The following is a 17,005-nucleotide window of genomic DNA, read 5'->3' as shown; positions in this document are numbered from 1 at the left end:
TATTATAAACTTCGTATAATTCTAACTAAGTTTCAACTCAATTCAAAGCGAACCTTAGCCACCTTGCGAATTATGCATTATCTTTTGAATTATGAAACAGATCTGATATAAAAATAGTGATGATTATAAGAAAATCCAGTAGATTTTTAATTAACCTCTGTCCCATTCGTGTTTCAACCGTGAAGCAGCTGTGTTTGCATGGCTGTGTTTCGGTTTGAAGGGTGGGATATGGGGTGAATTTATTGGGTACAGAGGAATAACACCTGAGTCCTCAGGAATGGCAACGCATGGGGGGTATCATGGGCGAAACAGTATACTCTGTTATGTCCACGTTACTGCTCATGTCTATAGGCGACGGTTATCATGTTCCATCAGGTGGACCGTCAGCTTATTTGCCATTCTAAGTTGTATAATTTTTTATTTTTTTATTTAGTTTCTTCAGATAAAAAGACTTAATTGACAGACTAACACATCTATCAACGAACACTTTAAACTACTGGAGTTAAAGTATGAAATATTAAATTCATGACTGTAATCCCTGATGGGGTATTCAGTGGTTTTTGACAACTGTTTACCGTTATTGTAAACAAAATACTAATGACAAAGGTATCGCAGCCGTTTTCATATCGCAGTGTTTATTTCCATCCAAAGTTTTAGGTTTTTTAATAGTATTTCCTTTTATCGAAGTATTTAAAATCGACTAGATACCTACACACAACGCTTTTGTTCCATAAAAAATATATTTTTTAAGTTGCTTTTATTAAAATATAATACCTTTTAAAATAAAAACTAAAAAAAAACAATAACAAGAATTCAAATCACGGCAAACTATTATTAATTAATAAATATTGATCAGAACGATATAAGGACAAATTTACAATTAAAAAAAAGAATTTTAAAAATTTAAACACATGTACTCTAGTATTGACTTTACGAGTAAACGGAAGTAAAAAACATAAAGACATACCAAAATTGATTGAGAAATGAAGCTGTCGAAAAAAAAAAACAACGAATCTAGAACATTTTCCTTTTTAAATACCTCAATGTGCTTGTATAAACTTACAAAAACTATTAGAAATTATAAATATAACGAATAAGAAAAACAGTGCTATATGATTTTTGTTTTAACTAATAATATTATCGCTAATGGCACACGTAGGTAACTGTGATGAAATGTAAATTAACAACAGCAATCAATTTAATGCTGGCAACATATAAGTTATTCATATTTATATAACTGAACCCATTTCATATTATCTTAGTATATTCGCGATCGCATTAATTCTCTCCGCTTGTGTGGACTCGACTTAATTTTCCCGACGGTTGCCCAAAGTAATTTCTATAACTCCCCAGATAATAAAGTTACTCATCAGACCGTCATAGAGTTTCACAAGAGACAACTAAATGAAATTACACTGTTTTGCAAATCGTGTTTAATCTTACCTGTCGTCGGCAGAAGAAGTTAAGTTGGAGCCAAGCGAAGCGCCTCGTGTGTCAACCACTAACTTGATGTTAGTAAGAAATAATTACGGTGCCAACTTCGTGGAAGGCGTTTAAGGAACCTCCGCGTTGTGTTTAACGTAATAGTTTAGGTTTTATATTTCTAGAACATCTATTAGAACATTTACCTTTTATTAATAAATCTCTATTTATATTTAAAAATTAAATTATTAATTTAAAAAAATTACTCTTAATATGTTGTTATAAAACTTTTTTAACTACGAGTGTACAGGTGAAATCGAATATGTTAGCATTTTTAAGTGTTCTGCTAGTGAAACACATATTCAAATACATACTAATTGTTGGACATTATATAAATAAATATATAACATACAATAACTTATATTAATAAATATATTGGAGAAAACTTAATAAGTTTAAGTTTTTAACATTTTGAAAAGATGCTTAAATATTTGTCACTCAATCATGTTTAAACATCTAAACGGATTTGAATGGAATTTGATACATACATTATATTCTAACTTAACTTGATTCTCATGCATCAAGTAAGTATTGATTCACGTAAGTAAAGCCGCGAAAAACAGCTAGTGTACAATACAAGTGAGATTGTTACTGTAAAAGTCTTGACAAATCGTAACGACATTTACGAGAGATTCGATTTCACTTGAAGAAGGACATACACTAGTTTAAATCCCAGTCAATCAAATAAAGACCTGGATCAAATCGCAAACACAGTTAGTGAATACCTAAATATAAAACATATTAATTTACTAAATCATTTTTACTTAACCCGAAACGCTAAAAATAGATATTTGAAATTTGGATTATTGATTTTATATTGTAAGCAAATTTATTAAATAATTTCTTAGAATATAAGGATAAAAAGAGGGTGGCAAAGTTTGTATGGGATTTATTTTTTGTGAAAACATTGTCGAAGTTAATAACATTTTTTTCTTTTGAAATTGTGTTTTTTAGACACAATTAATTAAATATTTATTTTATCGTTTTCAAAATATACCACTTAAAAGGAGAACATTTTTCTGAACAATTTCTTTTATATTTCCAAATTGTCATAAACCCTTTTACATTTACAATTTGTTACAAACTGGAAAATATGTACCTATAGTATAGTAGTTAGTTGATTTAGTCGATATATCGTAGAGAACAAAAGTTATACAGACAACTTTAAAAGTAGAAAATATTGAATTTTTTGTATTTTCCAATAAACGTGTTTTTTTACAATTGAAAATATTTACTTTTATATAAGTAGAACTTATAAAATCATTTATCTTGACTGACTATTAACACATAAACAAAACTACTGTCTAGAAAGTTCAAATTTGGAGTATAGGTTAATTTTATTACGTAAGCATCCACTAAAAAAGAGTTCTTAAAAATTGCAACTTAAAGGGGAAATACTACACTACACGTGTAAAACCGCAGGCAACAGCTAATGTTATAATGAATTTATAAATTATTTTAAGCCGCTTCTTCAGGGACCATGAAATAACGTTTCCAAAACAATCAACCCGCCAATTAATTTTCATCATTTCATGGGAAACTGCGTTAGTTTAACAAAACGGATTATAAAGTTGCACATATTACATTAATTCTGTATTTGAACATTGCTACAGTAGAATAATTAGATAAAATATAACTTTGATACATATTTAAAATAAGTGGATTAAAAAAAATTTTTTTTTCAACAAAGTTTTTTTCTAAGTTCAACTATATTTATGTATATTCAATAACTAAATCCATGTAATATATATGTAAGTATATATGTAATAAACTAAATGAAAACTAATCAAAACACGGATATTAGTAGAGAATTGTATTCAAATGCGTTATAAATGAAGTTGTTTATCATTTTTAATGTTATGAAATAGTGTTGTGCATACTATTAAAAGACTATTTACTACTCTTCGTAATCGTCATCAGTGATCCTCGTAAAGACATCAATGATTATCATTGTGTCATTGAGATATTCATCAACTAGTAGTTATATACTTAACTGCTAAATTTCGAATAGATTAGGCAAAGGACTTTTTATACTCCTACCTGGATTACTAAATTTCATGGAAACTCGGTTAAATCATCACTAAGAAAATGAACTGAGTAAACTCCTAAAACTTCTGACTTATGCAAACTGACTCACTCAACTGAAGAACTGACTCGAGAAATGGAAATCCCTTCAGATCTTAGATACGAAACCGTCATTCAAAGTCATTTCAAACTTTCATTACTTACTGTTGAAGTCTACCCCATAGATTCCCTCAAGCAACAATCTCGGCCTACCTAAATTTCCCTGCAATACATTTAAGTACGTAGTTGGATGTCATATTTATAAAAATCCCTTCCTTTTTTGTTATTTTTTAGTAATGGGGATCTAATATCTCCATTGCTCACATTATACCTTTTCAAGTCGACTTTTACATGGCTTGTTGAATTCATTTCTTTTAACTATAGCGTAAAAGTAAACTCTGAACATAACTCTCCCCATAGCTCGCTGTTGAATTTGGAGCTTCCTCAATTTTATTCTTAAAATGAATCTTAATAATAGAAAATGAAAATTCTCCAAGTCGAAATTACTTTAATATAATGTAATTTCTTTTTAAACCAGCATTCCATAACTATTTTAAGGAACATTAAATTAATGTTATACCCCATAATAACATAATCCATAGTAGCTTTTTATAACTCTGATCGAAAGTCTATCTCGTGGATAAGTTGCGTACCGGAGCTGTCATAAAACTCGTCCCTCATACGTATTAAACGCTCGAAAGCCCTAAAATAGAATTAAACAGGCAACGAATGTGTTTCTCTGTAGGAATCATACTCGTATGTAGGTCAGACGCACCTACTTGTGTAGTATAGGAGATTGCACACCCCATTTCTAGTTACAGCCGACATGTAGCACAGCTTTCAAAAGACTGGCACACTTAAGAATATTCTTATGAATGGTTATGAATTTATGCGTCATAAATTGCTTTAATAAAATAAAATATTGTTATTTTATAAAATAAGATTGTGTAAATCTGTATGAGTTACGAGGAATTAGTGAGTGTTTTCAAATATTAAATTAACTGTAAACGTAGGGAGTCCTCAATATTCATATTTATACAATATGTTTAGAGACACGTTGATATATAATATGTATCTAACCATTCTCCGGGCACAATAGTGACAACTCACAATACCGATATTCGATGTAAGTTCTACACTCACATGCATGCATACACACCGTCTGTCAGAGAAATCGAAATCTAAACAAAAGGCGAATACAGAAGCTCCATCAAATGGAACGGAAATATCTACAGAACATGTAACTTTTGTGAAATGAAAAATAGTTTTTTTTTTTTTAAACTGCATTCAGATCCTACAAATGTATTCAGATACGTACTTGATGTATTTGACGTTTACGTCATACAATTTATTTATATTAAGGTTTATGTAATAAAACGTAGGCTATAAATCCGTTATAATGTTATAAAATCTATGATTTTATAACATTATAACGGATTTTATTTGTATCATGAAGAAAAATTGAAATAGTACAGTCAAACTACTACTAGTCCTACAGCAGCAGTCCAGGGATCCAAATTTCGAATAGCAGCAAACTACAAAATTTTGAATTTTATATTTAAAAACAATTGTCATTTGCTTGATGTTTCGGAATGCGTGTAAAACAGTTGTCCAGTAATCCATGTTAAAGACCTTAGAGTATATAGCGATAATGATACAATAGCGATATATCGACACTGGCCAAAAATCTTGACACCAGAAAACGCCACCCTTATACCCCTAGTAATATACTGAAAATATTGTCAATATTTACAAAGAAATTGAATACTGTTTACACTATATAAGAAGTGGTTATGTCAAATTGAATCAACATAGCTTCATCCTTTGCTTTGTTATACACATAACATATATCATGTTATTAGAGTGCTAACATTTGGAGCAATTTTATCTTCGTCAAAGATGACCGAATACAATCGCCTTTTTACGTAGGGAAAATGCAACCGCATAAGTAAGTATCCTTACAGAGCACAAGATACTAGTACAAGAGAACCAGTATAAGTAAATTCACACACAAGGATCTTACTATACCTGAATCGACGCAAACCATAACAGAAAAGTTCACATCTGTCAGTCGGTATAAGGGTCATTCCACTTTTGTAAAATTTTAGAATTATAAATACGAGATAGAAACAAAATATACCGTTAGGCTTATAATGTTTAGCATTAACGAAATATTCGGCATAGAAATAGGCTACTTTACGTTTTGTCAATTATATAGTATAATTACCCCAGTCGGATACACGAAATATTCATATTGTGGAAATGTGATCCTCCTAATATAACACAGTTGAAAATTTGTAAATATTTTCAGAAGTTTGTTACCAAATGGGATCATTGTCTACTTTTTACCCTAATTCATGCAGACAAAGCCGCGATATTGCCCTATAAAAAGCCGCAAGGAGAGGTCACCCAAAAATCTGTGATTGTAATTACAGCAAACTGCTTATGTATGTAGCTTACATTCTACAGGAATTCATGGTACGGCGGCAACAAAACGTTGGCGAGCATGCACCAAAAGAAATAATAACCTACGTGCAACTCGCTACATTAGTTTTGTGTCACACTTTTTGGGGAAATGGAGGAAGTAGAACTTATTTAGTTAACGAAGCACAATTTTAAAGCGAATTCTCTACTTGATATGGCACCAGTTAAAGTGAAACGTGCTAAAATTTTGCACTTTATTGTACTCAATTTTCCACTAAATATTACTACTAACTCCATGTATAAGATTTTTCTCTAATTCTAATAATAAATGTTTACTATAATAATGAAATATTTATTTAATTTATGTCTCTTGTGAATTATATAGTTCTGAATCATAGATATTAGTAAACAAAGTCTTATAAATCTATTTCAGGATAAATAAAATTAACAAAATTCTCTCGAGACTTCTTGCTACGTGGATAAAAGCGTAAGATTGATTATCCATATTATTATATAGTAAAAAATAATGGATTCTAAAGTTTGCCATAAGTATAGATAGTTTCAGATTCTTATCTGATACAAAATACAACAATGGTTCTAGTTCAGAAAACTGAAACTCTCTTTAACGTCAATCTAAAAAGTTTGCGACAAAAGATGTTTGTTTTTACAAGTGTCTATGTAACGACGTTAACTTTGATCTCGCGTCGCCCTAAATCTGTACGCTCTACAATAATAGATATATTATATCAAATATTTTGTTGATAAACATTTTATGTGCCATGTAAACTAATATAATGTTATGAGGATTCCCCAAACATTTACTACTCCTATTTATGCCCCAAAACAATACTATTGTTATGTGTGTAAGCACGCTAATAAAAATTAATAGGAGTACGTACCTATATTGATAACGAGCATTCATCCAACATTTATGTACCTCTCGTTTGTGAACATAGGCCGTTAATTTACTAGTTAATGAAAATATATGCGATTGTAATCCTTTATGGGGTAGGCAGTGATATTTGTCGACCGATATTATTGACGTAAACGTTACAGCACACGATACGCTCACATTCTTCTGAATCGAACATAATAGGAAGTAAGCCTACTTTTATATTCGTTTATTATATTAATTTTGTTTATTAATAATGTTTTCTATCACCAGACAAATCTCTGGTGCGCCTAAAACCTCAACTTTTTTATATCAATATATTATTTCACTAGTAATACATGCAACTTCGTTCGCGTGTGCATATTATTAAATAAAATGAAGAATGAAAAAATTTATTCTGTGGAATTTCTAAACAACTAGCCTGTACTTACCGGTACGCTAATATTTGTCTCAATGTTAGGACACTTTCAGGGTAGAGATATAGAAACATAGCACCCAATCCTTATATTCGTTGCCTAATAACCCTTCATCTACACAACAAAACCTGGACTTGTGACTTTGTTCATTACAGACATGTATAGAAAATAATTACCATTTTTATTTAAATTATGGTAAATTCAGTCTAAAAATATATTATTATAACCCGTCTTACTACTTCAACGATTTTACATATTTATCTACGTATACTTAATATATAATTATATATTTGCCAAGTCAAAATATTATGTTCATATATAAGCACTACTCAATTTTTTTTATACAACTTAGAATGGCAAGCAAGCTGACGGCCCACCTGATGGAAAGTGGTAACCGTCGCCTATAGACATGAGCAGTATCATGGACATAACAGAGTATACTGTTTAGCCCATGATACCCCCCATACGTTACCATTCCTGAGGACTCAGGTGTTATTCCTCTGTACCCAGTAATTTCTCAATAGTGTAATATTACCTTTATCAATACTAAGGTGAATTTTGTGAACATCTTTTACTTATTATATACTTATAATATACGAGTATATAGATATATCATCATTGCTTTAACAAAAAAATCTAATAAACACACCCGTAAAAAGTCATAGGCAATACCTAGTCATGTATATAAATTAACATCGCAATCAATGAACTTGGTTAAATATTGACATTGTAATTGGAGTCCAGCCGTTGCGGCGTGTTTTTTTCAACTCCCCATCGTTTTTCATGAAACAAGTCAGGAATTTAAAAACACGTAAAGCGGCGGTATTTTCTGTCTAACAGAAAAAATCAAATATTTTATCTACATCTCACTTTAATATATTACCTGTAAAGTTCATTAATAAACTACAACAGTGACATACGGTCTGAAAGCTAGACAGGCATGACGAAATTATATAATTTCATTATAATCATCAACCAAGCAGACATGACAAATTATTTATAAAAAAAAGGACATTTGTAATCCTAGTTTCCGTATTACATAAAAATATTTTAAAACTTTAAGATTTACAACTAAAGCAACAAACTTTGTTAGATGCGAAGTTGAAGGAAATAGTTCAAAGGAAATTGAAGTGATAAAATAGTGTCGGTAACGTAATAAAAATTGTGTGGAACGCGATGTCATATGCCGGTGTTGACAGTGTTTGTTATGATGATGCGGCAAACAGTTCGGTCCGATCGGTCGACGACAGAGCCTTCGGCAAGCACATAGATCAATTTATTGTCGAATTGTTAGGCTCGGGCGGCGGGCGCATGGGGCGCGCGGTGGCGACGGCAGATCGATGTCGGAGGGACGAATGCGGGGTGCGCGCTCCCAACCCCCGTTGGGATGAGGCGCGGCGCCCGACTTTCGCCGAGCTATTTATAGAATTCAAGCCGCTGACCTATTTCGCTGCAGCGACGCGGAGGAAGGTCACGGATTCAGCCTGCTCTCTGTCGTCGCGGCGCCATTGTCTTTTCAACCAAGCTGCAGCACTAATTAAAGTTGTTGACACTTTGCCTCGCTCTGTGTATAAAATAGTCGCTTTACCCTTCCTACGAATTGATTATTATAATTGAAGCCAATATAACTATTGCCAGTACTTCACTATTGTTAACAAAATACACTAATAAATTTATCAAATTAAATCGAGGAAATGTAACATTGTGCATGCGAAATATTCTGTGATTTATCGTTCAAAATACTCGCATCTAAAAATAGAATTTACAAAAAGAAATATTAAAAAGAAAAAGGAAATAAAATACTTAAAAATACAAATTCCTCTTCATATCGTAATTATATTTATAAATATAAACTGTTTTTAAATTTAGAAAAGTACTAAACATAATAATAATAATTTTACAATAATAGATATTAACAAGTCGTTGTCAGAGAAATGCTTAGTAATTGTGGACATTATTTTCATGGGGTAGAATTTGGGTGAGATCGGACAAAGCACGTTTATAAAGACGGGCAGGCCGTCGCTGCCCGGCGCACATGCCTGCACGTGTCGCCTACCTGCTTAGTACGCTAATGTGACAGCCATGCCACGATACGCCACGCCACGCCACCCCTCACGCCGTACGCTATACCATGTGCTTCACAGTAAGCCGCTCTTTAAACCCTCTCCAGCTCACATGATTTATTATATTAACCATCTAATGTATCATAGTGATTGGAACCCGATGAAAGTATCATTCAACATACACCTGACAAGCTTGTTCATTTCTGTGATGTATTACTTGCTCGCCTGTTATTTTGGCACTACTTTTACGTGTCAGATATACTTTATCTCTAGGAATGTAAGCTTAAGCAATTATTACCTTTGTGCTTAGTACTTAGTATAAGAGTAGATTAATGACTTGATGAGTATATCCAGTATAGAAAACTAGACTATAAATAATAAGAAGTGAAAAAGTAACTTAGAACGGAATACAGAAAACTGTCTACGAAAACAGATGAAATTTTAGGGAGACATACAAAATATAAAGACTTACCACAGTCGTTAAAATACTAGTAGTCTAATACTACTAGGTAGTAATTTTTATTAAAAATATTAAAAAATTAGATGTGTGAATAGAATAGTTATTATTAATGTACTTATTATTAATGTACTTATTAATAATACCACTTATGTTTATTATTTTATTATGGTTATACCTGACAACACAAACTAAAACTTTCATTATTATTCTAAACTAACTGTTGCCTATGACTGTACACGCGTGATGTCGTGTTTAAACTGTGTATTGATAGTCAGAACAAATTATTTTGTAAGTATAGAAAATATTGGGCGGGTCAGGTTATAATTACAAGAGTGTCTTAACCACTCATTTACTAGCATAGGTTAAGTATATTATAACAAAGAAAATCTTATGTTGTCTAAATAAATAAATATTTTTATTATATTATACATAGATAATGGACAATTTAAAGTTTATCATAAAGAATATATTGTAAATACGTAATGGAATAAGATTACCATAATATTTAATTTGTAATTAAGTAAATATTATATTAAAAGAATATAGAATATATTATATTATATATTTCAACTTTAATTTTTTTTCTGCTCAAGCATTTCGTTCATGAAAATCTACGAAATAAGATGCGCTTTAACTTTCATAAAACACTCTGAATCCTTTGCAAAAATTTAACTTAGTTTTATTTTTTAGATAATAACTTTCACTATTATCTTTAGGTAATATGAATAGTCTTTAATTCTTAATAAAAATAAGTAATAAATATAGAATACTTCAGTTTTATGACGCTATCATCAATTTTTCTTGTAATAAATATTTTATTTTATATTTTACTTCTATTCAAAGTTTGTTTGGAAGAGTTTGTTAAGAGATAAAAAATTATGCTTGTTATACTTTTACACAATTATTTCCATTTCATAAATATTATATTAACGGTGCATAAACATGTTTTGAATAAAAAAGTTGAATAAGTTTTCCTTGTCTCTTTTCGTATGGTAAATAACTCTATATTTATATTATTATTATAATGTGATATAAAATTACATTATTTTATAATTAAAGATATTGTTCGGCATTTTATTCTAAATTAGAATTTAAAATATTAATACCTGCTTTAATAAACTACTTACCGTATAGAATACCGAGGCATACTTAGGTACTTTCATTTTTTTAAATGATCTACTATCGTGAAGCTGCTAGGCACAACTCTTTCTATCTAAAAGATGAGTAAGGACACACTAATATCGAGCTGACATGGTGGCTTGTTATAAGATTTCATTTCCAGATTTCTTCTCTTGTCTAAACCTTAAGGAAAGTTCAAGCCTTCGCCTTAAAATACAATTGGCTACTGGGTTCAAAAACTGTATCCACTTACCCTGGAATTCTTTCCTGGCGGTACTGACCGAAGTAACGATATTGGCAACATGTCCCAATACCGTCGCAAACAGTAGCAACCCAAACAGAAGCTGCGCAATCACAAACACGTACTCCCCTTTGCTCCGCGGCCGTGGTAAATCACCTGAAAAAATATTTTCTTATTGTAATTGATAATGTAAATTGCATAATGCGACGAACTTACGAGTTAATGTCTAAAGCCTGACTGCGGTTGCCAATCCGCTTGCCTAGCGTGGCAACTACTGGAAAATCCTCCCAAGAGGGAAGCTTATGTTCAGCAATAAACAGTTAAAGGCTGATATTATGATGATATATAATATAACTAGTGATCCGCCCCGGCTTCGCACGGGTGTAATGCTGATACTAAATAGCGCCGCCGGTCCCCCATTACATTACGACATTACATTAGAAACCTCTAAAATTATCAATGTTCCTCTACTATATTATGCATGCATACATATAAACCTTCCTCTTGAATCAGTCTATCTATTAAAAAAAACCGCTTCAAAATGCATTGCGTAGTTTTAAAGATTTAAGCATACTCGTACATAGGGACGGAAAGACAACGACAGCGACTTTGTTTTATACTCTGTAGTGATGATATAATGTCATAAATATAGAAGAAATAAATAGATGCTATTTTACATATTACCTAGATATGGATATAATGTGATAGGATTTTGATCAATTTATTTTTAAAGAATAAAAACAAGTGAGTGGGCTTCACCACCAATAAGTCGAGATATTTTCTTTCTGCTTTGTCTAAAATAGTCATTTCATAGTGTTGCTGTTTTTACTCGTATATATAATTTTTTTTCAATAATATTTTTAAGAGTCCTTAACGAACCTTAACGTCCTACTGGGCATGAATCTCTCCTCATTAGAGAGAATATCAGCCCACCACTACTACGTTGCCCAGTTAGGGTCTTATTTCATGTTTCTTTTCTTTTGCACTATTTTATGATGCTTTGTTCCTTTAGTCGCCTTTTACGATATCTTGGTAATATAATGTTATCTGTGTCAAGAGGATGAAAAAGAATAATAATACATTGTATTCATATTTCATCGCTACATGGAGAAAAGTATTTTTTGCAAACAGAAGTGAAAATAAATCAACCATATTTAATGGCAATAATTTCACTATATGCTTGAGTATATAGTCTATAGTCAGAAACGACATTAGCAGACCTTCCCTTCTCTCTCTATTAATGTATATATTTATAATCCTTCCTACTACTTGGAATTTACAAAACTACTCATAACGTCAGTACTTAATTAGTGTTGTTAATTTATTTCTTTTAAAATGTGTATCATTTAAAAAAGCTTATTTACAACTAAAGCATTATATGACACAAAACAATTTATTTATACATCAGCACAAGATTGATTAATTACTTTTATATCTTGCAATTGTATATGTCCCATTTATTTATACCTCGTACCAAGTTGTATAAAACTTGTAAGCGTTCATGATAATAATAGACTTCAAAAGGCCGGGGGTTCTCACTTCGTTTGTATTTTTTGTGGGTAATAAATCTTTTTATAATTGATAGGATTTACTCCTTATTTTGTTAGGAAGTTGATATTTCTGTTCACAAATTGTAACATTGATACCTTTTAAAATCTAAGACAGTGTAACAAGAAAACTTAATAAATGTTATTACTGAAAACACACTAGTCATATTACAAATATATGTTAATATTATTATATTTATTTTCTAATAATTGTAGCACTTTTTATGCAGCTTAGAATGGCAAACAAGCTTACGGCCTACCTGATGGAAAGTGGTAACCATCGCCTATAGGCATGAGCAGTACCATAGACATAACAGATAATTCAACTGTATCGCTAATGATACTCCCCATGCGTTGCCATTCCTGAGGACTTACCCTCTGTACCTTGTAAATTCATTGCCATATCCTTTAAACCGAAACACGGCCATTCAAACATAATTGCTTCTCGGTAAAAACATGAATTGGACAGAGGTACCCAAGCAAACGATTTTTGTATAAAGTCTCTCTCTGGTAGATATAGATGCATAATAGTATGTATTAAAATATAAATGTATGAGATATTTTACAAACCGACGTAAGTATCATTACTATGGATCCATTAGTCAAAAGACTACCACACAACCGCACACACTACTGAGATGCTAACGTATTACGCAACGACGGGCAAGCTTTCAGCATGAACGCGTGTGCTGCTCATATAGCCGATCATTTAATTGAACTAGGTATATTCCAGGTATATTTGGCATTATTAAATACAGAATTTCGGGACGCAGTACTGGATTCGTTGGTTTTAATCAAGTATGAATAGAATTGCCGTTAGCATTCGTACTCATTTTAAAAATCAACCAAAATAGATTTGCCGCATATGTATTGATGTTTTTTTCTGGCTGGCTTTTACGTTTTATCGATTTAATTATATTTTTATTAATAAACTATTCATTTAATGAAATTGTAACATTGGTTTACATTGTAGTATTAATTAAAAAAAATCTTCTTCCGATACATAAATATATTTCAATTGAATAAAAACATAAAAGAGTGACCCAAATTTAAATTAGACAAATAGTTATTATAAGATGAAACATGAGTGGAGACGAAAAACAAATAAATACTAAATTTCGAGCTATATGACTACAAACGTCACTGGATAATTAGGAAGGAGTGCAACATTTTTAAAATTTGCTTAATTTTTAGTGCCATTTTATAGTCTCTAATTGTATCTAGAATTTTTATAAATAAATGTATTGTACAGATAAGTGCCATGTATACTAATTGCCTAACTAATACTCTATATTGAAATCCCAGATCTCAGCTATTTGAAGTTTACTCCAAAATATCCAGACTTGAGACAGTTTTATTCTCATCAAAAGCACTTTTTAAATACTTATTTCATAAATGTTGTAATTTGTTTGTATTTAAAAATTGAGACGCAAACGATTGAAAAAATATATAATTCAGACGATGAAATACTACGGCACGAATGTTCATATCGAAATGAGCAAAAAATACATTGTCATAGGAAATGACAGACGGACAGCTATGATGAAATTATAGGGGTTCCATTTTTGTCGAAAAGCCGATGTATTTGTAAAATTTCTGTACATTCCAATTTCTGTGTTAATTATTTATTAAAAAAAAAACATTTATTAGCTCCAGCACCCAAAAATGCTTATGACGAAAAAAGGTACATTCAACAATGTTAATTTATTTAACGATCAAGCCTCTTCAACAAATTTAATGAATCTGTTTAATCCTGAATTTACATGTTTCCTTTACCTAATTTAATTTAAATTGTATTATTGACCATTAGGTGCGTTATTAAATTATTCCATCATCTTTAATTTAAAGAGTATTTATTTACCGATATTTATTTATACTTTCAGTGAACCTGAAAATATAAAATATGCTTAGTAACGTTACACTATAAAAACATTTATTAATTTAAAATCAAAGAATGCATTTAATATTTTTGTGCTTGCAACTTGGTGGTCCATTATGTCAATAGTATTTAATCGAGCCTACTTGATTGTAATGACAATTCAAATCAGGTGTTTAAGGACGAAGAGAGTTGACCCCAAATAAATGAAAAGAGACAAAGACAGACAAGATGAAGATTTTTACGCGACATCCAAATAGCATCCGCATTCGTAATTATGTTACGCTTATTCTAAACCTATTTGAACAATTCGTCAATCAATTTCGGATTTACTCCCGCATTTATTGGTTATAATTTTTCTTCCCGCACTAGTGTATTGTACTTTATCCCGTAATTTTTTTTTTAATATAGGATGCAAATGAGCATGCGGCTCATCTGATGATAAGTGACTACCGTCGCCTATGATTACCTGCAATACCGGAGGAACTGCAGAACACTATTGACACTGCAGGTTTTTAAAGAGAAATATGCTTTTTCTTGAAAATCACGAAATCATATTGGTTCCGAAATATTACTGGTGGAAGTTGATTACAAAGAGTGGTTGTGGGTGGAGCACAGTGCCTTGAAAAATACAAGGTGGAAGACCGCTTTTCATCCAGATGGTTAGTATGGAACTTTAGTTTGTTACGAGTTACACAATGGTGAAATGCAATAGCGAGTTCAATCCCTCAGAATACTCGCCATGATGCATTCAATAAAAAATGCATAGAGATGTAACACCTCTATGCAGTTTCATTGGGTTGAGCCCGAATTATGCGGAATGTTTTCAATTTGTTGGGAAAATTCACATTTGCATTAATTAATAGCTACTAAAATTAAATTATGAATATTTATTTTATTGAGTATTGTGTTATTGTTTACAAATATATACATATATAAACAATAAATTACACAATCAGTATACACCAATCTCTACAAGTAGCACCCGTTCATGACGTGATGTAGTATGATGGATGAGCTAGTCATCATTGCGTTCAACTACATTTTAGAGAACCATATAACTCAGCACACCATGCCTTCAGCAATTCGTATGTAGTTTATTAAAGGAGCATGATTTGCTTTAAATAACTTGACTACGTTACAAATGATCTATTATTATAAACACACCTATAAATTATCTTTGACTGATTTCCAAACAAAAGATGTTCTCAAATCGTCTGGTTTTTTTACGCGACTACATTGCCAATTGCAAACCGATTTTCGTCATTCATTTGTAATCAATAAGTTTCACTCGAGTATTGAGTCCATAAAACAACTGTAGTTGTTTCTCTTTATCGAAAGCTTGTTAAGAAGCAAAATCTATCTACTTCCTTGTAAATTCCGTGTTTTAAATTCGTTAATTTTGCAATATAATGTATTTACGATAAAACATGCCATTAATTAATATTTATAATTAAAGTCGAAATTATTATAACGAAACTGACTAACAAACTTGTTATTATATTAATAATTAGTAAATGAATAAAATATAATACATGTTACATGAATTAATAAATTGTATGATTGCACGTTCTGGTAATTAAACTGTTACAGAGAACTGTATAGAAACACAGAATTAAATTCAAATGTTTTCATCAATAACTCAATACCATTAAAATGCAAATTATATACAGATAATCCTTGATAAATTATAATTACATCACTTACATATATAATGTAATATTATAAATCTATTTAATGGTCAAGGGATGGCTAGCAGAGTCCCTCTTAAAATATTACCAAAGCCTAATTGTGGTTGCCAACCCGCCTGCCAAGCAAAACCGCCCAAGGTTGGGGCTATATTCAGCAGTGGACACTTAACAAATGATATGATAATGATGATTATAAATCTATTGAGTAAGCCGGTTGGTGATATTAGTTTCTTATTAATCATATCTCTCATTGACATTATTAACCTATTTTGTTTTGTAGTTTTTAATATTATAAAGGATAATCCTAATAATATTATCAATGTGAAAGTATGTAAAGGTATTAGGATGTTTTTATATAATCACACATAAATATCAGCTCATCAGATTTAAATAAAATGTGATACATGAGTAAGTTATATTTGATGTTAATATATAAGATACCGTATATATTACATCAAAAATTTATATAAAAATGTATAATTTTCGGTTTTTTTATTAATTATTTTATAACAATTAATAATTGTTAAATGTCAATATAATTAATATAAGTTAATGTTACAATTAAAAAAAATTAAAACGCCATGTTTTCTATTGCACGTATTCTACTGTCTTCCACATTCGTAGAAACCACAGTTACGAAACTCTCACTTGTCAATTTTGTGGGGCTAATGGTTTGGGCTGTTCTTTCATCTATCAATAAGTCATCGTATTCCTACATTTATATACCTAT

At 30.9% G+C, this 17,005-nt stretch overlaps 1 protein-coding gene across 6 annotated transcripts in view; it reads right to left on the bottom strand.

Moving 5' to 3' along the window:
• Nucleotides 1–17,005, bottom strand: part of LOC113522858 (cyclic nucleotide-gated cation channel alpha-3) — a 168,341-nt gene that overhangs the window by 12,180 nt on the left and 139,156 nt on the right. For all 6 annotated transcript variants that reach the window (XM_031914005.2, XM_031914006.2, XM_031914007.2 and 3 more), the window contains one exon: nt 11,174–11,317. In XM_031914005.2, coding sequence (XP_031769865.1) covers nt 11,174–11,317 — 144 coding nt within the window. The remainder of the gene's footprint in view (nt 1–11,173; nt 11,318–17,005) is intronic.

This window comes from Galleria mellonella, unplaced genomic scaffold (genome assembly GCF_026898425.1).
Source record: "Galleria mellonella isolate WM207_F2 unplaced genomic scaffold, CSIRO_AGI_GalMel_v1 utg38, whole genome shotgun sequence".
Lineage (NCBI taxonomy): Eukaryota > Metazoa > Arthropoda > Insecta > Lepidoptera > Pyralidae > Galleria > Galleria mellonella.
This window is presented reverse-complemented; position numbering and strand designations above follow the sequence as displayed.